Source organism: Canis aureus, chromosome 3, assembly GCF_053574225.1.
Source record: "Canis aureus isolate CA01 chromosome 3, VMU_Caureus_v.1.0, whole genome shotgun sequence".
NCBI lineage: Eukaryota > Metazoa > Chordata > Mammalia > Carnivora > Canidae > Canis > Canis aureus.
In genome coordinates this window covers 32,846,632-32,874,544 of record NC_135613.1, presented here as the reverse complement: position 1 = coordinate 32,874,544, position 27,913 = coordinate 32,846,632, and the positions used below count along the sequence as shown (strand labels likewise).

At 59.1% G+C, this 27,913-nt stretch overlaps 1 protein-coding gene and 2 long non-coding RNA genes across 13 annotated transcripts in view; 1 reads left to right on the top strand and 2 right to left on the bottom strand.

Annotated features, from left to right (window-relative positions):
• The window catches only part of SAMD11 (sterile alpha motif domain containing 11), a 56,502-nt gene that overhangs the window by 24,702 nt on the left and 3,887 nt on the right, over window positions 1-27,913 (top strand). For 5 of the 11 annotated variants that reach the window (XM_077891758.1, XM_077891756.1, XM_077891754.1 and 2 more), the window contains 13 exons: window positions 3,146-3,320; window positions 3,678-3,772; window positions 9,749-9,840; window positions 13,853-14,034; window positions 15,341-15,391; window positions 19,355-19,479; window positions 22,694-22,783; window positions 22,956-23,090; window positions 24,975-25,137; window positions 26,238-26,353; window positions 26,570-26,648; window positions 26,773-27,287; window positions 27,505-27,629. In XM_077891758.1, the coding sequence (XP_077747884.1) occupies window positions 9,769-9,840; window positions 13,853-14,034; window positions 15,341-15,391; window positions 19,355-19,479; window positions 22,694-22,783; window positions 22,956-23,090; window positions 24,975-25,137; window positions 26,238-26,353; window positions 26,570-26,648; window positions 26,773-27,287; window positions 27,505-27,629 (1,653 nt within the window). In that variant the 5' untranslated portion in view covers window positions 3,146-3,320; window positions 3,678-3,772; window positions 9,749-9,768. Of the gene's footprint in view, window positions 1-1,533; window positions 1,658-3,145; window positions 3,321-3,677; window positions 3,773-7,536; window positions 7,614-7,865; window positions 8,603-9,748; window positions 9,841-13,852; window positions 14,035-15,340; window positions 15,392-19,354; window positions 19,480-22,693; window positions 22,784-22,955; window positions 23,091-24,974; window positions 25,138-26,237; window positions 26,354-26,569; window positions 26,649-26,772; window positions 27,288-27,504; window positions 27,630-27,913 lie in introns of those variants that run through there. The other 6 variants (XM_077891760.1, XM_077891761.1, XM_077891759.1 and 3 more) reach the window with 6 other exon arrangements.
• On the bottom strand, window positions 121-7,007 carry LOC144310592 (uncharacterized). The gene is made up of 3 exons (XR_013376267.1): window positions 6,051-7,007; window positions 5,459-5,529; window positions 121-654 (listed from the first exon to the last, which is right to left on the bottom strand). It is a non-coding gene; the product is annotated as an uncharacterized LOC144310592 (long non-coding RNA).
• On the bottom strand, window positions 18,535-26,930 carry LOC144310591 (uncharacterized). Its single transcript, XR_013376266.1, has 4 exons — window positions 24,901-26,930; window positions 23,529-23,646; window positions 21,349-21,550; window positions 18,535-19,487 (listed from the first exon to the last, which is right to left on the bottom strand). It is a non-coding gene; the product is annotated as an uncharacterized LOC144310591 (long non-coding RNA).

Here is a 27,913-nt window from a genome sequence, read left to right as displayed (position 1 = left end):
AGCATCTGCGGGGGATCAAGTCTCATACTGAGCTCCCTACGAGGAGCTTGCTTCTCCCTATGTCTATGTCTCTGCCTCTCTGTGTGTATGTGTGTCTCTCATGAATAAATAAATAAAATCTTAAAAAAAATTTTTTTTAATGGAGGAAAGGACTCCCAAATGCAACAGTTGCTACACAACTGTTAATTGGGACCATGGAATTGTGATATGAGGAGTGGTGCTCCTGAGCAGAGGTGACAGCTCAGTGGTGCTCAAACACTGAAGAAACACAGGGAAATAGGAAGCTGAACCCTGGGGCAGAGGTGAGGCCTGCAGGCCAAGGGTTCTGGACTGTTCCCAAAGAAGACCCTGGAGAACCAGTTGGCCAGATGTGCCCATCAGGCCCTCGGTGAATGGGGACAGTCTGGGAGTGTCACAGAAATTTCCAAGGTGAGAGGGGCTAAATTAGGTGTTTGGAGAAAAGGGATCCGGAAGAGAGCACAGATGGCATTTGCTGCTTGGCCAACAGGAAATATAATGCCTGCTCTGAGTGACTGAGCGAGATGGGGATGTCAGCATGGTGGTGGGAAAGGGACTCAAGGGGCTGTGGGGTGGATGCACCAGGCTACAGACTCTTGAGTGTCTGGATTGAAGCTGGAGATGCAGGGTCATAGTCTGTAACAGAAACCACAGAAGTACTTATGAAAGAGAAGAATGCATAATGTAGAACCCACCCACTTTCACCCATCATCCACTCATTCACCCATCAATCCTTCCCCCATCCATCTACCCTTCAACTCCGCCTATGTATGAGGGGTGGCCTCCAATATGTTGAGGCCAAAACAAGGTATCAAGCAAAAGCTGACAAGTTTGCTGAGGGCCATGTTCCTGGCTGGAAGATGGAATGACCCAGCCCGAGTCCTGGCTCTGTCCCTCTTCAGTCATGAATCATCCTGCCATGTGTCTGAGGTCCCAGGAGCTCAGGAGCCCACGCACACCTGCTGGACCTCAGATACACAGTTACTCCACTGCCAGCATGTGGCAGACTCAGATTTTGGCAAGGCGACCCAGTCTAGAAGAATGGTCGTATGTTCTTGTGGAAGGGGTCTATAGCATGCCAACGTCTGTTAACATCTACATGTGCAAGGAACATTCAGGCTCCACTGTCCTGAGCAGGGCATGAGGACTCCACATTTGGAAATGGCCACAGTGCTCCATGCAAAGGTAAAACCCCCTCAGACCAGCCCCAGCCTTGCCAGCTGCCTCTCCTGCTCCACTTCCCATGGGCCTCCACATAGCCTGGCCAGTCTGCAGGTAGGAAGCCCCAGAGGGCCAACCTGGGACTTGGTTAAATGTCCTAGAGAAAGTGCCAGGTTGTGCCCTTGGACAGAGCCCTGGAAACTGCCAGGTTGTTGCCCTTCCCCCACCCGAGGTAGGCGCAGGTCTGGCCTCTGCAGATGGGCTCTGTTTGGGGTCTCAGCCCATACCAAGCTGTGCTCTTCCACCTTCCCACTTCCGACACTGCACCTGGGGCACTGTGCATAACTTCAACAGGTTGGACATCACAGAGTTCCTGCTCTCATGGCACAATGTGCAAGTGAGACCACAGACACCAGTGCAGATGAGACGACCCCATGGAGGACTCAGTTGGCTGCAGTAATAAAGGAACCCTCACAAGGTGCCTGGGTGGGGGCTCAGTCCGACTCTTGGTTTCGGTTCGGGTCATGATCTCAGGGTCATGAGATGGAGTCCAGAGTCTTAGGAAGCTTCTGGGGGTAGGAGGGTATTCAGAGTCCTGCCTAGGCAGAAGCCCAGTGGGCAGGTGCTGGGAGAAGAGGTGAGCAGGCCAAGGAGAACAAGCTGGGCTGAGTGGGCCACACCAGGATGGATCCCTATAAGCAGCCCTCAAATGCTGACATGCTCAAAAACAGTCCTGCTGCTCAAAGGGAGCTCACATTTGGCGGGAAGTCCAACATATAAATTGTCACTTCCAGGGCCAGTCTGGAGTCCCTGTGTAGCCTGGGAGTCTCTCAGAGGTGGGCCTGGGGAGAGCAGCTTGTAGCCAGCCACCCTCCTAGCCTTCCACCAACTGACCCCTCATCTCCAGCTTTCCTCTGCCTCTAGGCTTGCTGTGCTGATGCCCCCACCCGAATGTCTCCTCTTCTCCTTCAACTTCCACCTAGCAGTCCTGGCATAGAGCCCACTGAGCCCACTCCTCCAGTCATGCTCATCATGCTCAACTCCAAGGCCCCTCCCATATCCAAGCCCATTCCTCCCCCAGCACCCACTCCCCCAGGGAGTTTGCTGCCTATGAGTCTGAGATGACACTATCAGGACTGTGATAGGCTCTAAACACTCACAGGTCTTCCTGGGCCAAGACATGTGACCAGTCCAGTTGGGATTGACCCTCCAGGGCCTACACCCCTACAATGAGGAGCATGGGTCCCTGAGGCCTTTATGTGGGGTCTTTGCTCAGTGTGAGCTGACATGCACAGCAGGACTGTGGTCACTGCACAAATAAGCATACAGCATGGACACACATGAGCACATAGGTATCCCTACAATCCTAGGTAAGGATCTCTTCATCCCTCACACTCAGTCCCTGCTGGCACATTCCTGGGACATAGGGGTGTAAGGGGACTGGAGCTGAGTCTGCATGCTGCACCTTAGCTCTGCTACTCCACTCTGGTCATCTCCCTGACTTGACATCTGAAAAAGAGGGTGACTGGTGCTGCAGAGGCTTGTGCCATGAGGGATGAGGACCACGTGGACCACTTTGGCACCCACATCCTCCCAGCAGGGCAACAGCTGCATCCAGGGGTCCTCCCAACCCCATTTCCATCCCAAGCCATGTCCAGGCAGCAGGCCAACAATGTCCGCAGGGAGAAAAAGGGGTGAAACCCGTCCTCATGCCTATTCACTGGGAAGACTTTCTTGTCCCTGGGGGCCCTGGAAGACTCTATTCCTGCCCTTTGCTTGGCCCTACCATGGGGTGAACCCCCTAGGTCCTGCATCCTGGTTCCATTTATGGAGAAAGCATCTAGAGCATGCCAGGCCTACCTCACTGTGCTAACCAGGGCACCTGTAGCCACATCTCACCCTGACTGCTCTCCCCTGTTCCCCCAAAAGGGAACCCACAGATTTTGAGCCCTGATCTCATTTTCAGATGGAGAAACTAAGGTCTGAAGAAGGGCAAAGAAGACTGGGTCATCCAGTGGTTGGCCAGGAGGACCCAAATCTCAGGCTACCGCAGAGTCTGCCCTGCTTACCACCTGTGTCAGCCTAGCACAGCATAACCCAGGCCCAGGAGGGTCCACAGCACCCAGCAGGGCTGCCCTGAAGTAAGTGCTGCTGTCTCTCCCCAGTGATGCCAGCGAGTGGGTGTGTTCATTCCTCCTCCAGAGGGGTCAGGCATGCAGAGCCAGTGGTGGCCAGACTCCCATCCATGTTGCCAGACCAACAACTTCCTCTGTACGGCATCAGAGTGTACCCAGTGCACCCTGTGGTGTATTGAGTTCACTTGTGTCACTGTGCTTTTGCCTGAGGTCATTGTGTGTGTGTGTGTGTGAGGTGTGTGTGTGCCAGCTTATGTGTCACACACCAGGTGTTGCCAATGCTCTGACAGTGTGTGCCCTGTGGGTGCCCCAAGTCTGCACACCCATTGACCATAGGTCCTATCTCTTTGCTCCTTTTAATAGCAAAAATTACAGTCAGTGAACAGACTGGCCCAGAAGCATCTCTACTCCTGAGACAGAGATGGCATGGCCTGCATCCAGCTCATGGTGAGCCAAAGGTAAAACATGTCCTAGCAGGGCAGCCCCTCTGTGTCTGACCTGCAGCTGAGAACAGACACACATTCCTGGAAGCTCTGACCACTCTAGTAGGGAGTCTGAGGGAGGCCCAGCTGATCCGTAGCTCACCTCTGACCTCCCAAGTTAACCCTTCCTAAACCAGACCCTTGCCCAGCCATGCTTTCTTAGCTATGACAGCTCTACCCATCCAGGGCTCATGCTGCAGGCCTGCGTGTCTCTGGATGTTTTCCCACAGGTCTTGGTGGTGTCTTTAATCTTGGCTTATGATGTAAGTCAATACAAATATGGTCTGTGCATGTTTGTGGTCCAGATGTCAGCATCTGTGCATGCCCCTGTCCTGTGTGTGCAGCTTTTTTTTTTTTTTTTTTTTTTTTCCTGTGTGTGCAGCTTGAGGAGCCGCTGTGTGTGAGTACGGAAGTGTATGGACAGTGTGTGCTTTAGAGAATGTACGCCTCTGTTAGTGGCTTTGGGTGCTTGTTTGAACACATGGATATGTACACATGGGTGTGCTTCCTCACAGCTGTGTCGGCTGTGCCCACACCTGTGTGATCTGGGTCTGGCATGTCTGGGCCTGCTCCCCCACCCTGACAGTCACCCTGGATGAGTTCAGGAAGACCAAGGCTGAGAAGGCAGCCCCAACTATGCACCTGTGATCTCAGAGACAGACTGCCCTCCTCTCCATTTCTGTCCTTCCAATCTCACCTCTGGATCTCTCTTCCTGGGGTTCTACATCTGGTGCTCAATAAATGATTGATTGGTGAAGGAATGGATGAAAAGGGGCTCTAAGGGGCACAGTCTGGAGACGGGGGCAGGCAGGCACTCCAGAATGGGAGGGAGGCTTCTGGCAGGAGCGCCAGCTGTGGATGGGGTCGGATAGCTCCAGAGGAGGCGGTCAAGGCTGGCCGAGCCTGGGTTGGGGGCAGCAGGGTCTGCGGGCCGCCCCCGCGCTCCCCGGGGACGTCTCGGGTCAGCGTCTGCACCGCCCGGGCCGCGCCGCCCCGCGGGTTATTTATGACCCCCTCCCCCTCCCTGGCGGCGGCGGCGGCGGCTGCGGCGGCTCCGGCCTCGGCCCAGCGGCGGAGGGCCCCCAGCGGGGGGACCGCGAGCAGCGACGGCGCCGCCGGGGCCTCGGGGGAGGGCGGGGGCGGGGCCTCTGAGGGCCGGAGGAGGGGCTTTGCCGCGGATCCCGCCTGTGTTCCCCAGGGTGCCACCAGACCAGAATGCCAGGCCTGGGGTGACTCTAGAGCCGAAATTCTGTCCCTCTGACCTCCGGCTTCAGTCAGAAATGCAGAGGAGCGCAGGGGCCCCCAGATGCCAAACCGGGACACAGGTGGACAGGAGGGAGGAAGTGAGCAGATCCCTGTGGAAGGCTATAATGTCCAGGAGTAAGGATGCCCAATCCCTGCGGGAAAGTGGCTCTGACCCCGTGGGCAGAGACGTGTGTTCCCCATGAAGAGGGGAAATCAGGTAGGGGTGAACAAATCAGCCAAAGCCCTGCTGGAAGGGGGCCTTCTGAGAGTCAAGGAGTGGCCCTTGGAGGAGAAGGGGATCCTGCAGGGAACTTTGAACCCAAGCATGGTCTTTTCAGGAAGGCACCTTGGTCCTGCAGAGAGAGGAGCCAGAGAGAGTAGCATGGAGGTTAGGCTGGCTTAGTTTAGCCTCCATACCTTGCCAGCTGAATCCCACTTCCAAAAGCCCATGCTGGGGCCTTCTATGCCCCTCCTTCACCACTGTGGACCTGTGCAGGATGAAAGAGGTCAGGGGTGAGTGAGAGGTGTTCCTGCAGAAGGGAAGGGAGGCCCCCTCCCCCAGGCTACATGGTACCTTCTCAGATCTAAAGATAAACTTCCCTCCCCAAACCTCCTTTAAAGGTCAGGGGTTAGGAGGCCTAAGGGTCTGTGAACAGGTGCAGGCAAGTATGAGAAGAACTGAATGGTGGGGACCATCTTTTGAAAGCAGTGTCAGAGCTGTAGCCAGACAGTTGGCCTCCAGCTGAGCCCAACCAATACCTCTCCACACTGTGCCACAACCACAGATTATTAGCATGATGGCTCCTCTGTGGGCCTTGGCTCTTGGGCAGGAACAGCCTCCTGCATCCATTAACATAGAGGCATCACACCTGAGAGCAAGACATGGGCCACGAAACATGAGTGTGTACCTAGGGTCAGGCATGTGCAAGCATCCAAGCTGCACCTCGGGCAATCAGGCTGAGGGTGGCAAACTAAATAGGATCATTCACATTCACACCCACATTCATACCTGGCCTGTTAAATCCCAACAGGCAGATGTACAAGGAGTAGAGCAGAAGAGGGATGCAGAGGTTTGGGTGCACAGATTCCCAGACACGTTCCTGATCTGAGCCTAGGCCTTGCTCCCCCAAGTCAGTCTTGGGGCTGGCTGGTTCCTCAGCTGTGGATGATTTTGGCAACGTGCATCAGCAAGGGAAAGCAGAGCAGCAGCCAATGGTCAGCCTCATGCCCAGCTGGGGCTGGTGTCTGGTAGGAGGTGGATAATGATGCTGTGTTCCCTCAGTGCCAGTCCATCTCTTGTGGGCATGCAAGCATGCCTGTGATCCAGCTCAGCCCCCCAGAGCCTGTCAAAGAGATGCCCACACGAATGCCCTGCCAAGTGCATCTCAGAGGGGCAGGGGTAGGGGTTTAGGTGCTGAGATGGGATCTGAGGCTACTTTTTAACTTGTGGAGAATAACACATCAGAGAAAGACACACCTGTCTCATCAGTTATTAGTAGGTTTCTCTTCCTAATGCTCCTACAGCAAGGCTGACATGCTGGCCTGCAGGGAGATAGGGGTTGGTTGATCACCAAGGAACAAGCCACCCTCGTTCCAGGCCTGGGCCAAGGCTGACCTGTTTCCTCAGGGCACCAAAGTTGACATGGACTCAGAGGGTTCCTCCTCCCCAGACTGGCTCATAGTAAGGAACGGAAGTATGCAATTTCACATTCATTAGCCCCTTTTCCTCCCCACATCCTCCATTCCTTACCCAGATTGGGTCTAGCCCACCTTCCTGCCCCACACACCAGGGCTCAGGTATTGTTTGTCCCGGGGCCAGAGGGCCCAGGATTTAAAATAGCTGTATGACATCAGGGGAGTTACTTGACCTCTCTGTGTCTCACCTTCCTCATCTATAAAATGAGAATAAGGAAAACTCATATTGAGATGATCAAGTGAACTAAAGCAGGTACAGGGCAGAGTAGGGCGGCTAGGGCGGCAATAATTGACAGAATTGTTGTCGTTATTCACAGAACATGAAACCTCCCCAACACATTTGCCAAGGCCACACACCACAAACCCACAACCTCACACCCTGCAGACGCAGAGGAGACCACCCACGCCCGCCGCTGTGCCCACCGCACCCCGCCGCTGCGAAAGCGCTCCTACCCCAGCCGCCGGCTCGCGGGCCGCCCCTAATCACAGACCTCTCCTCCGCAGGGAGCCCCCTGCCCCGCCGGGCCCGCCCCTCCCCACGTGTCCCGCGCTCGCCCCGCGACTCCCTCAACAATGGTGCGTCCGCGCGCGCCGCTTCTCGCTAGCATGCGCCCCCCCCCCCCACGCCCGGGTCTCCCTTTCTCCTACCCTCGCCCACCCCGGAGTAGGGTAGCGGTGCAGCCCCGTCCCGCCGCCCCCGCCGCCAGCCGTGTGAGCCCAGTCGGCCGTCACGCACCCCCTGCCGGAGCCCGCGCCCGCCCGCCCGCCGCGCCGGGGCCGTTTAAATGGGCCAAGTTGTGGCGGCGGCGGCGGCGGAGGCGGCGGCGGCGGGAGTCTCCCAAGTCCCTGCCCGGCGGGCGCGCGCCAGTGTACGCGGGTGCGCGGCCGGGGCGGCGGGGCGGCGAGGCGGGGCGGGGGCCTGGGACCCCCGGGCGGGGCGGGGCGCGGCGCAGGGCCGGAGACTTCTCGACTCCACTGCCCGGCTGGGCCTGGCCGGCGGACCAGCGAGCGGGGCGCGGGGCCGCCCAGGGGGCGCGGGCGCAGGTGGCCCGGCGCCCAGCGGAGCCCTGGGGCCCCGGAGCTGCGGCGCTCGGCAGGTCGCTAGGGGATCGATAGCAGCTCCCGCAGCACCATGTCTCGGGCAGCCGAGGCCCCGCCAGCCGGCCGGGAAGCGGTCGGAGGTGGCCCGGCGGGCGGCGCGGCAGCAGGTGCCGGGGCGCAGTAGCGGGTAGGGCGGGCGCGCGGCCAGGTGACTCCTGGGCCCCCAACCCTCGAGACCCAACTCCAGCCCAGGCCCGAACAAGTTGCACCGGCGGCGGAGAGCCGGGCTACAGGGCCACTGGCCCGCCATGCCGGCGGTCAAGAAGGAGCTCCCAGGCCGCGAGGACCTGGCCCTGGCTCTGGCCACCTTCCATCCGACCCTGGCCGCACTACCACTGCCGCCGCTCCCGGGCTACCTGACACCACTGCCAGCTGCGGCCGCCCTGCCCCCGGCCGCCTCGCTGCCCGCCGCGACCGCCGGCTACGAGGCGCTGCTGGCTCCACCACTCCGCTCCCCGCGCGCCTACCTGAGCCTGCACGAGGCTGCCCCGCACCTCCACCTGCCCCGGGACCCTCTGGCCCTCGAGCGCTTCTCGGCGACCGCGGCCGCGGCACCGGATTTCCAGCCGCTGCTGGACAACGGCGAGCCGTGCATCGAGGTGGAGTGCGGCGCCAACCGCGCGCTGCTCTACGTGCGCAAACTCTGCCAAGGCAGCAAGGGTCCGTCCATCCGCCACCGCGGGGAGTGGCTCACACCCAACGAGTTCCAGTTCGTCAGCGGCCGAGAGACGGCCAAGGACTGGAAGCGAAGCATCCGCCACAAAGGTGCGGCCGCGGTGGGGGCGCAGGCCGCTACCGTCCCTCCCCTCGGCTCCCCGAGGACCCCTGGGTCCGGACCCCCTCTTCTGCCACCTGGGAGACTCCATCTCCGCCTAGAGAGGGCGCTGCGACTCTGGGGCTGCCGCAGGGACACCCCCCATCCCCCCCGCCCCCAGCACCGTCGCGCTGGTGGACCCCGCAGAGCGCCCTCGGCCTCCACCGTCACCCCCGCTTGAGCCGCGTGCTCTGGGCCCCCGGCTGCACACGAGCCGGGCCCTCCTCCCACTCGGAAGGTCTTTGCGGGATTCCTGGGCTTTGTGGCTCAGGGGAAGTTTACGGGAACTCGGGAGCCTGCGGGAGGCCAGCTGGGCAGGACACACTTCCCTCCTGGGCGGGGGAGCCACCGGGTGCTAGCGGGAGTAGAGCGGCACAGGAGCGGCCAGGGCGCGGGTGCGAGTTGGTGGAGGGAAGGGAAAGGTGCAAGGGGTGTCGCAGGCAGGTGGGGGCCGCGGGGGCGCGCGCGGGGGCGGGGGCGCGCGCGGAGCTGGAGCTGCGGCGGGGCCGGGAGCCGCCTGCTTGGAGCACTCAGGGGTCCTGCTCCGAGGGCGTGAAGTGCGGGCGCCGGAGCAGGCAAGCGGGGGAAGCGCAGTGGGCGCCGGGGGCGTGGGTGGGGGTCGTCAGAAAGTTAGGGACCCAGTCGCGCTGCGCTTTGGGATTCGCTGCTCTGCGGCGGCCTCCTTCCCGCTGCGGGCTCAGGCACAGTCCCGGGTCCCGGCAGCGCCGCTCACCTGCACGCAGGCTGGACCGTCCTGGGCCCTGTTCCCGGTTCCCCGGGACCCGCTTGGAGAGGGTAGAGCGCGGGAGGAAGGACGCAAGGGGCGGGGAGGAGGCTGCCCCTGGTCAGGGGAGGGCGCTTGCCCCCATCCTGAGTTTCGGAGCTCTACAGATCCCCGAGGCGTCCTCCAGGGTGGGGTGGCCGGCAGGGCCAGGTAGCGGGTTCCGAAGTTGAACGGAGGTGGATGTTCGTGCACGTGCCGGGAGGGGGAACCGGCCTTGCCGCTTACTGAGCCCCGAAAGCGTGCCCGCCTGCGCCGGCTCCATCTGTGCCCCAGCCCTGCCCTCTCACCGATCCTGCCTCGGTTCTCCTCACAGGAAAAAGTCTGAAGACGCTTATGTCCAAGGGGATTCTGCAGGTGCACCCTCCGATCTGCGACTGTCCGGGCTGTCGAATATCCTCCCCGGTGGTGAGATGTGGGAGAAAAGTTGGGGTTTGGGGGGGTTTTCCTTCTCTCCTGTGGAGCTTGTGCCTGTTTTCTAGGGTCCAGAGTCCTAATCTCAACACTGCCAGTAAGCAGGAGTGAGTTCCCCAAGGGCAAATAGGGGAGACTTTGCTCTGGGTGGGAATCCTGGGGAGCCCTCTCCTCTTTGGATGCAGGGCCTGATTATTACCTATCTGGGAGCCTCGAGACTGCATCACCTGAAGTCTTGGGGACAGTCTAGGCTGTGAAGGTCTCCTCCCTGGACAGTGTCATCCAACTGTGGCCTGGGGACCTTGCCCTGTCACAAGTCTGGGGGGGAGGGGCCATTTGTGTCAGCCAGCTCAGCTTGGAAGAGGGGCTGGTCCTAGGGTAAGACTTGTTCTGGGATGTGACACTACTGGATGGCCTGGATGTGCATTCTGGGGTGGTCACAGCTTGGATGTGCGTAACATGTGTCTCTGGGATGCCAAGAATTAGACCGCTGCTGGGCAAGGCCCTGGAGTCCAGGAGAGTCTGAGGATACAATTCAGTCAGGGCCAGAATCTGAGCAGTATGGGCCTTTGGTGTCAAGAACTGGAGATGAAGACTGATGTGGGGCCCCCGACCCGGTGTAGACGTATGTTGACCTCCTCGTTGGCCTAGGGAAGCAGCAGAGATTGGGGTGCCATGCCTGCCCCTGAAGCACTGTCTTCCACATCATATGTCCTCCAGGCAGTAATAGTTGGAGGATTGATCTGAGGAGGAAATTGCATCTTGAGAGGAACCAATTTTGAGCTGCTAGGAGAAAGCCAATTAGGGCCCTGGCTCCTGGTGTTGGTTGGGATTGTGATGCTATTCCTGGCACCACCAGCAGCACCCTCTCACAGGAAGGGGTGAGACAGGACCCAAGACACCCACCTTCAGCTTCTTTACTTTGGACTGGAAGGAGGAAGTAGGAAGGGATCTTTTGATTTTCTCGTGGACCCTGGAGGCGGGTAACCTGGGCAGGCTGGGAAGCCAGAGCCACATCTATGAAGACAGACACTAGATCAGACACACAAGTTGGACAGGGGAAGGGGGATGCAGCCATGCCTCACCTGTGTACCTACTCCACCCGCCTGTCTGCCATGGGCTCGTCACTGGAGTATGTGTGCACAGGCAGCCCACCTCCTGCCCACTCCCATGGTACCTGCCTGGGGCAAGAAGATGAGTTCCTTCTCCACTTACCCACCTTTTCAAGCAGCTAGTACTAGAGAAGAGTCTTCTGGGCATCCTCAAGGCTAGTCTGGGCTTCTGTTTGGGTCAGAGGGGCCCAGCCTATTTCAACCCAACCTTTTAGAGGTCTCTCACAGGAGTGTGGGTTACAGATGGCCTGAGCCCAGTATCAATTTTCCAAGGACATGGCTTGGATTGGGGAGGGTGGAGGTCAGACAGGGATGAGGCCACAGTCTAGGACTGCCTTCCTGTCTGCATGAGGGATGCCTCAGACCTGGGCCTGCCTCTCCTGAACCTGGTCCCTCCTAGGCCTATCCCTGTACACTCCCTTAGGAATAAGCTCCACAGACCCCCTTGTCTTTCCAGCCCTCACTTTTGCCATACAGAGATTGTCTTCCTCCATCCCTCACAGCCAAGCCCAAAGGTATGTACACACTTCACAGTCAGATAACCCAGGGCACAGTGTGGATGTGCATAGGGTGCAGGGATCATGCAGCCATGCAAACTGGCTTTCATGTACCCAGCCTTGCACTCTGAGGAGCCAGGGCTTGATGAAGGGCAGGAGCTTGGCACCCAGCTTTCACATCTGTGTGCTGCTGAGAAGGGTGAGTGGTTGAGGTCTTGAGTGTGCATGGGAGGAAAGTATGCTCCCTGTCCTTGGTCAGGATCAGGGCTGCCCATCCTGGTCCATCTTCCTCAGCTCCCCTCCCACAGGAGCACCTCCAGGAGCCACCCCAGGCCAGCATAGCTGCTCTGGCCTCATCCCAAGTGGCAGTCTTACTGCTTTCATTTTCCTCTCCTCCTTCTGGTCCTACAGATGAAAAGCAGAGGGAAATGCATTTCCTTTCCTTCTTTTTTTTTTTTTATTTTTTTTATTTTTATTTTTTTAAATTTTTATTTATTTATGATAGTCACACAGAGAGAGCGAGAGAGGCAGAGACACAGGCAGAGGGAGAAACAGGCTCCATGCACCGGGAGCCCGATGTGGGATTCGATCCCGGGTCTCCAGGATCGCGCCCTGGGCCAAAGGCAGGCGCTAAACCGCTGCGCCACCCAGGGATCCCTTCCTTTCCTTCTTAAGATAATGGTTTAACAGGAGAAGAGGCCCTGGTGCTTGGGCCACAGGCTAGAGAAGGGCAGAACTGAGTGGGGTTTCCCAGCAGGGCACATGTCAGACAGGCCAGGGATTGTTGAAGACACTCCCCCTGGAGCCCACTGGCTGGCATAGAGACCAGAGGGACTGTCATACCTGCAGCCTCACCCACTCTCTGATACTGCTTTTAGACCACAGGGCCAAGGCCAGGGTCTCAGAAGGGGCAACAGAGCAGGCCCTTCAGGCCTGCCCTCAGATTCCATTGCCCCCAGACTCCTACCCCACCCGGTCCCAGTGCTGTCCAGTGTATCTCATGGAGGGTGTTCCAAATGGATTTATAAGGGCAAGTATGGAGGAGACTGTGGCTCCTAGCATCTGTGGGGATCTGGGGATGGGGGTAATTGTGGCCCCCAGACCCAACAAGGGGAGAAGACTAAGGCTCCCTGGCCCTGTTGTGGTCACTGCCCAAATCCAGAGCTGCAGTGGGCTCAGAGAAGGACCCTTACTCTGGAGGTCAGGACTGTGGTGGCTGCATAGCTGTCCTTACACTGGTCCAGGGTGAGGTGAGACCCTCCTTCACACTTTCTTCCTCAAGCTCACAGATGGCATGGTCCTAGGAAGAGGAAAGAGGGTGTCCAAGGGGCCCCTGGTGACTGAAAAGACAAGAGAGAATTAGATAATGTAAAGGTCCCTGGCCACCTTCCTGAAACAGCACCCCCTTATTAAATAAGAAAAAGAGTCCTGCCCACCTGAAAATACTTAAACACCTTTTCTTCTTCCACTGGGGCAGCAGGACCTAAGGACACTGGAGGGAGCCATGGTGTAGAGTGAGCTTGTCTGTCACTCGAGTGAGGGGCGTGTACCGTCTGGTGTGTTCCTGTACTGAACATGGACAAGCTCAGTGTGGAGTGCCCTCCATGTCTGTGCACAGGACATACCTTCCTGCTCTGCTCTCCCAGCACACAGCACACAACATGGGTGCAGGGACGGGAGAAGTAGCTATTGTGGGAGAAACTGAATTTCTGTTTCTGCTCTAGAGGGTGGGCTCACTTGGGGCCCATAGGACAAAGGGTCTAGGCTGGTAAGGACTCCTCACCTGTTGACGTGGGAACCCCAGACCTGCAGTTTGCCACGGGGTCAGCAGGACCAGGCCCCAGGGTCAGGCTTTAGACCACCCTGAACTGGCCCCTGGATGGCACTAGCAGAACAGAAAAAGGACTTGGCCCAGGAGCTATGTGGGGTTGTCCAGCAGACACATATACACAGCCGTAACTGCGTGTTGGATCAGGGGCAGAGAGCAGATGTGCTGTGTTGTGGGGGCACACATGGCCCCGTGGGGCTCCCTGGAGCTGGGAAAGCTGGGGTCTGCTGACAGCGTGGGGTGGGAGCTAGGCTGGAGTGTGCAGTCTGGACAAGGTCTATAGCCCTTCACTCCACCGCCCTCCAGGGTGGCAGTCCCAGGCCTCATGTCTCTGCTCTTGTCTTCACCTCCAGCCATTGGAACTTATGTAAGCCTTGGGCCTTGGGCCTGTCCTGCAGGCTGAAAGCCCGTTAGCAGGGCCAGTGATGGTGCCCGTTTGGTCATAGAGGCTGCTCTGAGGGTTTCTCTCACCTGGGCCCTTGCCTGAGGGTTGGGCCTGGGGTGCAAGCCTCCCAGGAGCCTGAGGGTCCTGGCTCAGCCTAACCTTCCTCTCTTCCCTCCCTGCCCAGAACCGGGGGCGACTGGCAGACAAGAGGACAGTTGCCCTCCCCACTGCGAGGGTCCTAAAGAAGGAGCTGACCCCCAGCTTCTCAGCCAGTGATGGTGACAGCGATGGGAGTGGTCCAGCCTGTGGGCGGCGCCCAGGCTTGAAACAGGAGGACACCCCACATGTCCGTATCATGAAGAGAAGGTACTTTTACTGGGGACCTGGATGGGGAGGGCACACAGGCTCCGGCCGGCACCTCAAGGCTGGTGTCTCCAGGCAGCTGAAGGCCAGGCCAGGCTAGTGTGAGGGCCCTCTGTCCTGGAGACAGGCCCAAGTTTAGCTTGTCGCGTCTGAACCCCTCCATGCCACAAGACTGTAGGGAGAACCTGCCCTGCCCCCACTCGGAGGGAGGGGGCCGACATGATTCCATGTTGTGAAGGAGGGATGTTGGGCCAGGGGCTCTGGGAGGAGGGCAGTCAGGGAGACCCAGGAGGAGAGGGCCTGACACCACCACAGCCAAGTAGAGAGACAGGAGCTGAGCAGACCCCCCGGGAGCAGCCCTTAAAACACTCGTGCTCATTCTCCTTGGCATGCAGCAGCAGTCCTGACTCCCCACTGTCCCTCCCAGGCTTGGGGCCTGCTTTTTCTGTCTTCCCTCCATCTTTTCTTCTGGCAGAGACACCTCCCTCTGTCCACTCTCCTCTTCATCCCTTCATCCGTCTGTCCATCTAGCACATGTTACTTACCGCCCCCCACCCCGAGTTTCTAGGCCTTTTTCTCTTCTCACCTAGTTTTTCAATATGTTCCAGTTTCTCCTACGCTAAAATAACCCTCCCAAACCCCCAACATCCCCACTTCCTAGCCCTCATACCCACACTTGCTGAGATGACACACCGCAGGCTTCCACCTGCCGTCCGTCAGCCTGAGGGTCTTTCTGGGTGAGGGGACAGAGATAGCGCAGAGCCTCTCGTTCTGGCATCCCTCCTACCTACAGCGTGTGGTGGTCATTTTCAGGAGGCAGACTGCTAGCAGCTTGGGCCTAGAGAGCTCCACACACCTGGGTGGACACTGGACCATTGGTGTCAGCAACAGCCGTGGTGCTTGCTCCCTGACATGGTTCCAGCCTGGCTGAGCGGTTCTAACACCAAGGGGTTTGGTTCAGTAGCTTGGCTGATGGGCAGAAGAGGCTGCAGCTCCCACCCTTAGCACAATGGGGCAGCTCTTCTGGGTTTCTTGCAACTGGAAGGACGGTTATGGCAGCCTGATTCTGTCTATCTCAAGTCCTTTGTCTGGTGAGACCAGGAGCGGACTCCTGCCCCATGGTTCTATCCTGGTGGCAGCCACTGGCTGGTTGAGCTGGTACCAGATGGCACTGGAGACAAATGTGAGCCGGCCCTGCTCCCTTGGGGCCAGCATTCCAGGGCAGATGAGGGCTATGCCATACACCCACCCCGTTGTTTGGGTACTAGGTCCTGGAGGCCACTTTGACCCTCTGCTTCTCTCCCTGCAGAGTCCACACCCACTGGGATGTGAACATCTCCTTCCGAGAGACGTCCTGCAGGTAGGGTCTGGGCCTGGGCTGGGCTTATCCCCGCGCGCTGTGCATGGGCAGGCTGGAGCCTTGTTGCCCCTCTGCTTCTCAGTCTCCCCAGCCTCCCTCCCTTCCTCCCCGCCCTATTCTGTAGTCTTTCAGTTTGTGCTTAGGCCTTCACAGCAGCATGGGTGTGGGTTCTGAGCAGCCCAACCCTAGAGCTAGAGTGCACTCTGCCTCCCACATGGGACTAGCCATTTGAGTCAAACTGCCCAAAGATGAGCCATGACTTCTCCCTCCCACCCACTCACCCACCCACCCATCTACCTACCAGGAGGTAAAAATGGTCTCATAGGGACAGAGGAGGTCTGCAAAGATGTGGAAGAACAAGGGAAGGGGATGTCGGTGGGGGGAGGGATGAGGGAGGGCCAGCAGATCTGGCCTCATCGAATGCTAAAGGACTTTGGGTGCTGAGCCTGTAGGACAGGGTCCTCCAGGCAGTGAGGAGCCACCAAAAATTCCTGAGCAGAGGGGTGACAGAGTGTGTTTCAGTGGGGTCTTTCTGGAGGCCCTGCCCAGGAGGTTTGAGGTTTACTCGGTCTATGGTGGTTTAGCTGCAGGAGCATGATGGAGAGCAGGGGGGACCTGATGAGGAGGTGGGTGGTGCACTGGAAAGACCCAGGTTCTGGATTCCAGGGGAGCAGAGGATGGTCAGTCTGTGGCTGGAGCCCAGGCTGTGGTTTCAAGGGAGGGAACAGGAAGGGCCCAGCCCAGGAGGCAGTGGGCACCGAGCATAGGCCCAGCTGCTTCTGTCAAAGCTGAGATGGCAGCCCTGGAGGGTGGGAGCTTGTCCTCCCCACTTCCAGCCTGGCTCTGTGCTGTGTATATTATTATTTATGCTTCTGAAAATACCTGGATCCTAGAGCCAAATTACAATGAAAACATCTTTAAACTTATTTCCACCTCATTTTGAAGTTGCCCACTCAACTGATCATTTTTATGAACCGTTATGAACATTGATGACATTTTATGAGCCTTTTACTTGGGAAGCTACAGGCTGAATTTGTCAGCGAAGCTTATAGCGAACCCAAGGGAGGCTCCTCCATTCCTAGAACGACTCCTCCTGCCTCCTGTGGCATCCCCTCCTCACCTACCCCTCGCCTTGTACAGTGAGAGAAGATCCCAGGTGTCCAGATGGAGGGTGCCCGTGGTATGGGGCCAAATCCATGTGCATGTGGGCTCTTTCGGTCCTGCACAGACACTAGGGGTGGCTGGGATGATTTTCTGGAATTTTACCAGAGGGGAGACTGCAGTGGGCTGTGGGGCAGGGGTGTAGCATGGCCAAGAGGACTTACAGCCTATCTGCCCCCCACCTGCTGATGTGGCACCTCAGCATCCGGCCCAGGAGGGCTGCCTCATGCTGCCCCCCACCCCATGTCTATCTTGTCTCTTCCTGGCTCCTCTTGGCCCTGTCCATCTGTCTTTCATCTGTAATGTCCTGTCGTTCTTTAGGCTCTGTGTGTTTATCTCTCTGCCATTCCCATCCTTTCTGTCTCTGTCTGCATCCATCCATTCAGTAATGCCTATTTGTTCACCTGTCATCGTCTCTCACTGTCCATTCATCCCTCTCCCTCTATCCATTGGTCTTCATCCATCTGTCCATCCATCCATCCATCTGTCCATGAGTTCCATCTACTGGCCCACCTGCCTGCTTGGAGCTCCTGCTTCAGCACCCGTGGCACCCCACGCTGCTGGCAGGAGATGTGGTCCCTGCCCTCTGGAGGCCCCTGAGCTGGCCAGGAGATGGGCAAACACTGCCAGTATGACAGTTGGCTGCGGAAGCCTGGAGAAGCCCAAGGAGCCCCTCAGGCAGAGTTGGGGTGCAAGGGGCCAGATCCTTCTCCCTCAGCCTCCCAGCACACGCCCTCCTCCGTGTAGCTCCTTCTGCCACTCAAGTTCTTGCCCTCACCTCCTGATACACAGTCACACCCCCACAGTGGAACAGAGAGCCTCCCAAACCCCTTATGCACAGCAGGATGCAGAGAGTATTTTCATGGCTGCGGGGACCTCATACTTGGGGTGCCAAATGCAGAGTTTATATGCTTTCAACCTGGTGTTTCTTTGTAGTTCTTTACACAAAAGCTTCCATAATTTGTTCAGTGAGTGACAAAAACAGGTTTTCCAGAATCAGGCCAGGCTGCCTGTGGAGTGAACCCCCAAGGCAGAGAGCAGGGGTATAGTGGGCAGTGGTGTCCAGATGCCCCCCTGGGCCTCACCTCCATGGTGCCACAACACCACCTGAGTGCCTGAATGACCCAAGAGTGAAAGGGCTGATGGCCACAGTGGTAGTGGTGAGGTAAGGGGTATGGTCCCCAGGTCCCAGTGTGGGCATGGGACCATGGCTTCATGGGGAACAAATTAAGGTGGCTTTTCCTTGCCGACTCAGTCTCTGGGGAGTTGATCTACTTCCTGTAGGGGTCCTGGGGATCAGGACCCCTACAGCATTGGATCCCCACAGGGGAGAACTCCCTGGAGGACTCTAGCCACCCCCCATCCCCTCCTTCATGCTGAGGACAGCACTTCTGTCCTCAACATCCTCGCATTGATGAGGATGATAGAGGGATGAGAGTTGCTGCCAATTAATCTCATAAAGTACTTAGTCCCACCTGCCCTCCTCTTTGTGTGTGTTTGGGGGGGGAGGTGCCTTCTCTCCTTCTGGGAGGGGGGTGGGGGTGGGGAGAGATCTGGCATCTGGGTCTCCCAGAAGGCTCTAGAGCCCAGCCCTGGAGTCTTTGGGGCTGAAACTGATCTGCTTAGGGGCCAGCCTGGATTAGCCTGCTCCAGCCACCCAGGCCAGGGGGGCTGGGGGCTATTTAATGAGGTTTAGGGTCGGTTCCCAGGTCATTCCGTGGAGGCCTCCTTGCAGCGGCCCAGCTGGGAGGCTGCTCTATTACAGGTGGGCCAGGGAGCAAGGGTATTGGGGAGGGTGGGGTGCCCAGGCCCTCGCTGCTCCTCTTCTGTACTGTCTTGACCTCCTGTTGCTCCAGGCTGCATCTGAAAGGTGGCAGGTGACCCTTCTCTATGCTAAGAACACAAGGAACAATGGGGTTGGGGGTTGTTCACACACAATCACACTAACGTTTCCTCTGGGACCCTGTGCTGTAGGATTGAGTTGATTTACCAAAAAGAGAAATGAGGGAATAAAGGGAATAGAAGAGTTAAATACTTGTTTATTCCTGGTGGCTGAGATTCTTAGCAGGGGGCCTTGGGGAGACCGGTGTCATGGGCACATGCGGGGGAGGAGGGAGGGTTATGTGTATGTGCAAATGTAGGTGCATGCTCTTGCCCTTGCATGAGCCTGCACGTGCCCGTGTGTACGTCCCTATTGTGTACACATCTCATTGCCTGCAGGACTTTGGTCTGAATTTCAGTTTCCTTTCCTTATTTGAAGAAATTGAGGGTCTGTGGGTAGTTGCAGGTTTTAGTTGGAAGAGTAAATGCAACTTTCTTAATGAAGCAGCTGGCGCAGGAGTAGGTGCATGTGTGACAGTGCGTGTCCTCTCTGGTCACTGTTCCTCATGAGCAGACACCCCCTTGCCTGGTGTTTGCTCTGGTCACTATGGGGAGAGCATGGCAAGACTGAGCTGGGCTCCCGTGCTCTGCATACACCTCCCTGGGAGCTGCGGTGGGGCCAGAGCGTAAGGGCCCCAGGCCTGACAGAGGCCTGGCAGACACCTGGTAGGTCCTAATGGGCCTGGGTGAGACCTGGGTAGGTCACACCCACCAGAGGTTTCCCTTGGGACCTGCTCTGGGGATGCCCACATGTGTGCTGTCACAGACTCACACAGAGGTATGCAGGAGGCATTGCACATTTACAGACTGTCCTCTGGCACTATGCATGCCCACACTCGAGCTTTTTCAGGCACTTGCTGTGCCCAGGGCTGGGTGCACGGCCTTTTGGGATCTCACCTTCATTGTATTGCTTCGCTGCAGCCAGGACAGCGACTTGCCTACCCTTATATCCAGTGTCCACCGCAGCCGCCACCTCGTTATGCCCGAGCATCAGAGCCGCTGTGAATTCCAGAGAGGTGGTGTGGAGATAGGCCTGGGAGCTGCAGGTGAGGAGCTGGGGGGGGAGAACAGGGCTGCCAGGGCCACTGCAGCTCAGCCTGAGGACAATCTGCCCTGCCACCCTTCCAGTGTCTCTGCCTAGCGGCTCTGGATGCCGCCACCCCTAGCAGCCTTGGCTGGCAGCCAGGGAGGCCAGTGGAGGCGGGAGGTGGCAAGGCTGGCTGTCCCCTGGGGCTCCGTGTGATGGTAATTGTGTTAATCCCGGCCAGCCGGGCAGACAGGAGGCAGGGGCTGTGGCTCCACCATGGCTGCTCCTGGGGTGGGCTCGGAGTGGTCAAGGCCATTGCCACCCCCTTCTCATAGGGGCAGAAGCAGGGAGGACAGTCAGGGATGTGCAGGCCTCAGAGAGGCCCAGAAATGCACATCCTGAATGCCTCCTTTGAGGGCAGGGACATGCTCTGCATGCATGAGAGTGCCCACCAACCCCATGGGCAAAGGCTCCTAGAGGAAAGAGGTTCATTGCCTAAGAGATGGGGGGGCTGGAGCCTGAACCTCTGCAGGGGTGGGAAGGGAGAGTGCTGGCCCAAGAGCTCCTGAGGTCATCTCAGAGGGACAGCTCCTGGAGGCAGCAGGAGCTCAGGAGGAGGGGGCAGTTGGGGGACCTAGGCCCTCCTCAGAGGAACAGGCCAGAGGGGACTTGGCCATGAGGCTCTGCTGCAGAGAATGGGTGGTGGCTGAGCTTTCACTGAAAGAGGGGAGGTCAAAGTTGCTGGCAGGGGGCCCTTGCTGCCCTCTGGGCCCTGGGCAGGGAAGTTTCCAGCAGTAGTTAACAGCTCTGAGAATGGCTGGGTAGGAGGTAGTCATCCCCCTCGTGCTCCCAGGCATGCCTGTGCCTGGGAAGGCCTTTGCGGGCTGGGTGTGAGGGGGCCTTCTGCAGCCTTGTTGGAGGTGGCTGAGCAGGCAGCTGATAAAATCTAATTGCCCCATCGATCGGCAGAGCCATGGGAGCCCCCGGTGATTGAGATATTCTGAACCGGCAGGCCCTCCCCCGGCTGCCTGCACACACGGAGACCTCACAGTCCACGGGCACCGATGTGCATGTGTGGCCTGCTCTCCGATAGGGCTGTGTGCTTGGGGCCCTGGTATGGCCCAGACACCCCAGCTCACGGTCTGTGTGTGGGTATCACCATGCCACACACCTGCGTCCTCGCTCTCACTTTATGCTGAGGTGCAGGCAAGCACTCCAGGGCTCAGGTGCTCTGCGTAAAGTGTCACATCTGTGCTGTGTCCAGGTCTTGTGAGAATTTGCCCTCTTCTTGGGGCTCTAGTCTCCTATTGGCTTCCACTTGTTCCTGTTGGCCCTTGGCTGGGGACATTTGCCTGTCCTTGCCTCTTGCTTCCCCAGGAGCACATGTCAGCTCTATTCCTACAGCCCCGGCCCTGGTCCCTCCCTGGACCCTGGATAGGAAGGGCCGTGGGTGAGGGGCTCAGCTGCCATCTTACGACTGTTGCCCTCATCAGGGACTCATGAACCCTCAGATCTCCATGGCAGGACATTACTGCAGCCATGGGCCTGGGTCTCCCCATGGGTCCTTCTTCTACCTTCAGCAGCTCCTCCCCCAGATAGAGAGGAACCCGATCCCCCAACAGGAAGGGGAGGGGGAAGTTTCCACTGTGGGAAATGGGAGAAGAACTCAGGGAAGGGAGAGGGCTGGGTTATTCGCTAAACCCAAGAGGAAAAGGTATATGTGTAGGATGGGGCCTGAGCAGCAGGTGTGGACCAAGCCCAGGCCCGCCTCCAGGCCTGGCACAGCTGGATATTATGGCCCTCCTGCCAGCTGGGCCCTGATGCCCCAAGGCTGTTGGGGGCCAGCTTTGGCCTCCTCAAGGTGCCCTCAGGCTGGTTGTGCTCCTACCTGTCCTGACAGATCCCTGAGGTAGGGACCCTTCAGTCAAGCGGTGAAGGACCTCGTCCCTCTCTGGGTAGGGCCTGGGGTTGGGCTGCTGAGCCCAGACCGGTGGCAGTGAGGTGGCTGAGATCAATAAGTTATTAGCACCATTCTGTCAGCTGTAAAGTGGAGATTGATCGGCCTCTCACTGCTGCCGCACTTCCCCGGCCTGATAAAAATGACAGATTAAGGGAATAAGAGAAAGGAATTAGGCTCTGGGAATTAGGCTCTGGGAAGCCTGCCTTGCTGAGGTGTCACGGCAAGTCTGGTTCACAGAGCAGATAGCCCTCACCCCACCCAGCCAGGCAGCCTTGTCAGGTTGGAGAGGGGGCAAGAGCAAGGGCCCTGGCCCACAGGCCAGCACTGGGGTGGGCCCGGGAGACCAGGACATCTGCCTAGCCATTCATCAAAGATGCTATCCCAGGCCCTGAGCCCAGGAAGGAAGGACCAGGGGCTGGGATGGAGAGGGACGAACTTGGAAAGACAGAGGAGTATGGTTTGGATGTAGGACCTGAGAGGGCTTTGGGAGATGGGTGGGGCTGGGTCTCCCTGCTACTATGGCCAGACTATGTACAGCAGGTGTGACTGTTCAGGGGTGCCCTCAAGAGCTCAGAGCCCAGCTGGGCAGGTGAGCGTGTATGTGACAGGCAAGGCCAGGGTGCTGGCTCAGGCCTTCTGAGGGCAGCAAAGGGTGTGGCCTCGGTGGAGGTGCCCAGAGTGGATGTGGCAGGTGTGCCTGACCTTTGGGGCCTGTTGCCTAGTGACTTCCCTGAGCCATAGAGGCTAGGCTCCTCAACCGAGGGGAGATGGCTTCCAATCTAAACCAAAGCCTTCAGTTCTTCAGCAGAATGACCCGGAGGAAAACAAAACAAAACAAAACAAAACAAAACAAAACAAAACAAAACAAAAAAAGAATGACCCGGAGGGCCCGTTAATTTACACAGGAGACTAGTCTGGCTGGGTAGGGGCACCAGGGCACCTGTGCAGTCCTGAGCTGCCACCTGAGTCTGCTACCACCAATTTCCCATCACATACACACATACTCTAAAATCCAGGATCAGAACTGTCCCTTGACCTGCCCAGACCTTGGCAAGATGTCCTCTGGCTGAAGGCCTGGGACCTTGGACTGGAAAAGTCTTTGATGTGGCCAGGACCCAAAGGCACCTGAGCAGTTTTGGATTTGGTTCTGGGCTGAGATGGAGCTGGTAGGGGCCGAGGCCTGGGCTGGATCCCTCCCTACCCCCGGCCCTCCCAGACTCTGTCCCCTCCAAGCCCAGAGACACATGATGGGGCTCACTCTGCCCTCCCCTAGGTGACCTGTTGGGCAAGAGGCTAGGCCGCTCCCCCCACATCAGCAGTGACTGCCCACTGGAGAAGAAGGCACGAAGCAAGTCACCCCAAGGTGGGAGCTCAACTAGGAGGTGGAGGGACAGGTCACAAGGAGGGAGGGGGATAACTTTGATCCTGCACAGGGCAGAATTAGCCCAGCAGCCGGTTCTAAGAGGGAGAGGTCCTGCCCTTCTCCTGGGGCAGTATCTGAAGGAAGATACCCTCACCATTGCTCCCCTCAACAGAGACTCTGTTGCTGCCAGAATTTGGGCCCAGCATGGCCCCTGAGGATCACTACCGCCGGCTTGTGTCTGCCCTGAGTGAGGCCAGCACCTTTGAGGACCCCCAGCGCCTGTACCACCTGGGCCTCCCCAGCCACGGTATGTGCTCCCATCCCGTGACACCATCCCTCACCAAGTGTCTACCTGTGTGTGCTGGGTTTCCATTGTCCCTGCAGGCCTCTGCTTACCCTGGAAAGAAGCCCTGGGATCTTTGGCTGCTGACACCAAGGCTGGGTTTGGATGCAGATCTGTAGGCCCCTCACCCCCCTTTTAGGTGGGCATTGCTGTGACTCTCCTCCCTCTGCCCAGGCAGCCACTTGTTTGGGTAGTTCTGGGAGATCCCCCACCTGCATATCTGTACAGTCCACCCCTACCATCATCTCCCATAGACTCTCCAGCTGGGCCACCCCTTACCTGTGGCATGCAAGCACTGTCATTCACAGGTGAGGAAACTGAGTCTGGGATGAGCCGCAGTGAGAGTGGGAGGTGGGGACAGAACCAGAGACAGAACCTGCCCCTCTCCAGTAGTACACACACCTTATCGTTGCCTGATCTGTATGCTGCAGTCCTTCTTACTGTAGCGCCATCAGGGCAGTGTGGGAGATTGTGCTGAACACCTTGCCTGGGGTCTGCCTGGGTCTCTACATGGAAGGGGCTGGGAGGAGGGGAGCAGTCAGGTTAGGACATCCAGAAGGCAGATCGGGTGGCAGTTAGGATATGGCCACCAGGACCTACTTCCCTGGTGCTCAGGAGAAGCGCTCAGCAGCACAGTCCCTGCCCCACCAGGCTCCCCACCCTGTGCTCGTCCATCTGTCCTTCCTGCCTCTTATGGACACCCCTCACTCACCCACCATCTGGCACCCTGACCAGCTGCACCGTAGCCCAGCAGACCCCAGCTCAAGGGCGCTGCCCCTAGCTTGGCTTCTCTGGCTGGAGGTGGGTGAGGGGTGCTGGGAAGAGGGCAGGATTTCTTCTCCTTACACAAGGCACTGTCCCCCAGGGCAGTCAGGCACCGAGAGCCTGAATAATTCACCAAATGTTAATAATTTAAAAATCTTCCTTTTTAATTGCTTTCCCTGCCCTGCCTGGGGCCCGCTCCGCTGGCCTGCGCGGGGGAGGGGGCGCCGGCCACCGGGGAGCAGCGCTGGGAGCCGGGCTGTCAATCATGGCCCTGCGCCGCCGCCCCCGCCGCGGAGCCGACTGTAAATAACCGAGGCCGCCGGGCGGGCGCGGGGGCGAGGGGCCCCGCTGGGATCGATGCAGGCGGCCGCGCCGGCTGGGCTCTGCGGGCTGGCACCCGGCCCGGGCAGGACCCACCTCCGCTTTTCGGGTAATTAATTTATAAACAGGCGGCGGCGGCGATGTCGGCGGAGCCTGCACACATGGGGGGTTGCGGGGGGGTACTCAGAGGCCCGGCCCTGAGCAGGATGGAGGGACCTGGATGGGGAGCAGAGTGCTAGGCGCCCTGGGGGGCGCTGCATTGTTATCTAGAAGGGGGCACCTGGGCAGCGTTAGTCTGGGGTTGGAAGCCCATTCCCATCCTCCAGGAGCAGGCCTGCGCCCTCACTTTTGGGTCTTTGCACAACCCATCTCCAGAACCTCTGAACTCCTGTCCGTATCAGCATGCCCGCACTACAGAATCCCATCTGCCGGCTCTTTCCCTCCCTCCCACTGCATTTTGGTTACTGACCTCCCCATATCCATTTCAAATGCTTACCAGCTCCCCTCCCAATACAAGTGGGTGCCTCCCAACCCCCATTCCTGGCACCATGAAGCTAGTTGCACTGTAATGATTTGGGTCTCCTCTGTCCTGTGGCCTTCTGTTTGTCTTTCTGTGTGACCAACCAGCAAGGTTATTTTAAGGATGTACTCTGACCAGCTTTTGATCTCCTTGGTGTCGTTCACTCACCAGGGTTGAGGTAGCGAGAGTCCTGGGCAGAGCCTGGCCTCTAGGTCACCACTGACCACTTTCCCCACTCCCAGATCTCCTAAGGGTCCGGCAGGAGGTGGCAGCAGCAGCTGTGAGGAGTCCCAGTGCCCTGGAAGTCCACCTGCCCTCATCCACTGCAGGTCAACGTCGAAAGCAGGGCCTGGCTCAGCACCGAGAGGGCACCGTGCCAGCTGGCACCCCATCCTTCTCAGAGAGGTACTGGGTGCTCACACAGGAGAGGTCCCCATTTTCTCTTGGCTTATTTCTTGGATACAAAGCTGAGGTGGGCCTATCAGAAACCTAGTACCTGGTTTCTGCAGGTCACGTCCACAGCCTGCATCTCCTTACCTTGTCACCTGCCTTCAATCGAGTACCTCCCCCATCACAGCCACACGAGGCCGTGTTGGGACGGAGTGTGCCAGGCATTGTGCTGGCCCTAGGTTCATGGTCTGCAGAAGGGTCCTGACACCCGCTGAGCTGGTCAGAGGCCCAGAACACTCTGGAGTAGAATGCGTGGGGGTGACCACCCCTCTGGGCAGGGTGTTAAGGGTGACTGCCGTTTCTGTTGAGCAACTGTTGGGACTCGCTGAATCCAGGTGCCCCAGAGACAGCTGAGGGCTTTGTCCCCCCAACAGGTAGGTGAAGGGCTGGAGGCAGACTGGGGAAGTCCGTGGAGAGAGGGGTGTGGAGGGAGGGCAGAGGGCAGAACGGGGCGGGGGGAGGGGGGAGCAGCGCGAAGTCTGGAAGCCTTGAAGTCGGAGAGCTGGAGCGGGGGGCACCCCCACCTCCGCGCGCCCGGCTGGTCCACCTGCAGAGGCCAAGGGGTGAGCGAGCTAGGGGGCGTTAAGCGGCTGGGCAGCTCTCCGCGGTCTCCCGCCGGGCGCCAGGGTACGCCCCCCAACAACGCCGCGCCCCCCGCCCTCCTACCGCGAGCGCTATTTGCAGCTGCCTCCCCCACCTCCTGGATTGCAGCTAATTGCGCCCCCCACCCGCCCAGCCGCCCAGGGTCCACTGCTGGCGGAGAGGCGGGGGCCCGGCGCTCCCCGCGCGGTAATTACCGCTGCAGTCGCCGCCGCCCGCCGGGTCAGCGCCTCCGCGCCGCCGCCGAGATTAATTGGCGCCGCCAGGCGGGGGCGGGGGCGGGGGCGGCGCGCGACCCGGAGCCATAACGAGCAGCGCATCGACCGCCCGCGGGGCCGGCAATTAGTAGAGGCGGCGGCCGGAGGGGCGGGCGGCGCGAGGCAGTTACAGGAATGGAGGGGGCGCGCGGGGCGAGGGCCTGCGGCTCGCCCCGTTTACCGCCCTGTCGTCCACAGGGAGCTGTCGCAGCCGCCTCCCTTGCTGTCGCCCCAGAATGCCCCCCACATCGCCCTGGGCCCCCACCTCAGGCCTCCCTTTTTGGGGGTGCCCTCGGCCCTGTGCCAGACCCCAGGTGAGGAGTGGGCGGGTGTGCGAGCTCTTGGTGTCTGAAGGGGCTGGCGAGTGGGCGCCACGAGGCTGTCCGTGCGGGTGCATCCGGGTTTGCTGGTGCCCGGCCGCGTTCGGAGCACCCCGCCCCTCCCCGTTGAAGCCAAGGACAGACAGGTGGGCATGGGTGGCCCTAGATCACTCGGCCACCTGGCCTCGTGGTCTGTCCCCTTCCCACCAGGTTACGGGTTCCTGCCCCCTGCCCAGGCGGAGATGCTTGCCCGGCAGCAGGAGCTCCTGCGGAAGCAAAACCTGGCCCGGTAAGCGCCTAAGCGCCGTGGCGGCGAGGTAGGGGGTGGAAGAAGGGGGAGAGGGGGAGGTGGCGGCCGCGGCGTCACTGCCCAACTACCTGACCCACGCTACTGTCTGCTCTTCCTGGTCCAGGCTGGAGATGTCGGCAGAGCTGCTGCGTCAGAAGGAGCTGGAGAGCGCGCACCGCCCGCAGCTGCTGGCGCCCGAAGCCGCCCTGCGCCCGTCCGATGGCGCCGAGGAGTTGCAGCGGCGCGGGGCCATGCTGGTGCTGAGACACAGCTCTGCGCCGCTGCTGGCCCTGCCCCCCCAGGGACCCCCAGGCCCCGGCCCCCCGACCCCTCCCCGGGAGCCTGTCCGCCGAGCCCCTCGGAAGGGGGGCCCCAGCCCTGCCTCAGCCCACTCCAGTGAGTCCAAGGAGACCACGGGGGCTGGGCTCTGGGCACAAGATGGCTCTGAGGATGAGCCCCCCAAGGATTCAGAAGGAGAGGACTCTGAGATGGTGGCTGCTGGGGGCCAGGGCCCCAACCTGGGCCAAGCCCCAACTGGAAGGGCCAGCCCTGAAGGGAAGGGGCTTCTCTCAGGGTCCATGCTGCCCCCTCCACTGCCCCTGGGCTTACCCTACGCCGTCAGCCCCTACTTCCACACAGGTGGGCATACCCCCCTCCATGCTTTAGATCTCCATGGGGTGGAAGGAAACCCAGTCCCACCACCGCCTGGGGTCTTAGGGAGGGTGTCCATGGGGAGAAAAAAAAAACCCTTTTATCAGTCCATCTCTGAACAATTTGGGCAAAAGGCCAACCAACAGGGGTGGGTGCATAGGAAAGAGCTGGCCATAGCCCTAGTAATACCAACCCCCCAAACCAGGCACCATGGGGGGACTCTTCATGGATGGGGAGGAGGCCACAGCCCCTGAAGACCTCAGCAAGTGGACAGTGGACGATGTCTGCAGCTTTGTGGGGGGCCTGTCTGGCTGCGGAGAATATGCACCGGTGAGGGAGCAGGAGTGGACACACCTTTTTTGAGATGGCTCTGAGTTCTCCATTCCCCAATGCCTCTTCCCACCCAAAATCTCCCTTCCTCAAAAGCAGTGTGTAGGGAGGGAGAAGGATGCTTTGCATGTTCTCCCTGCACCCCACCATGTCAATGCTTCTGCCTCCAACAATGGTATGTGCCCAAGACAAAGGTCTTCCTTTCATTTACAAGTTTTTCTAGCAAACTAGCTTCTCTTGGCCCTTTTCTCTCTGGAAAACCTTGGGCCAACCCCAGGCATTTA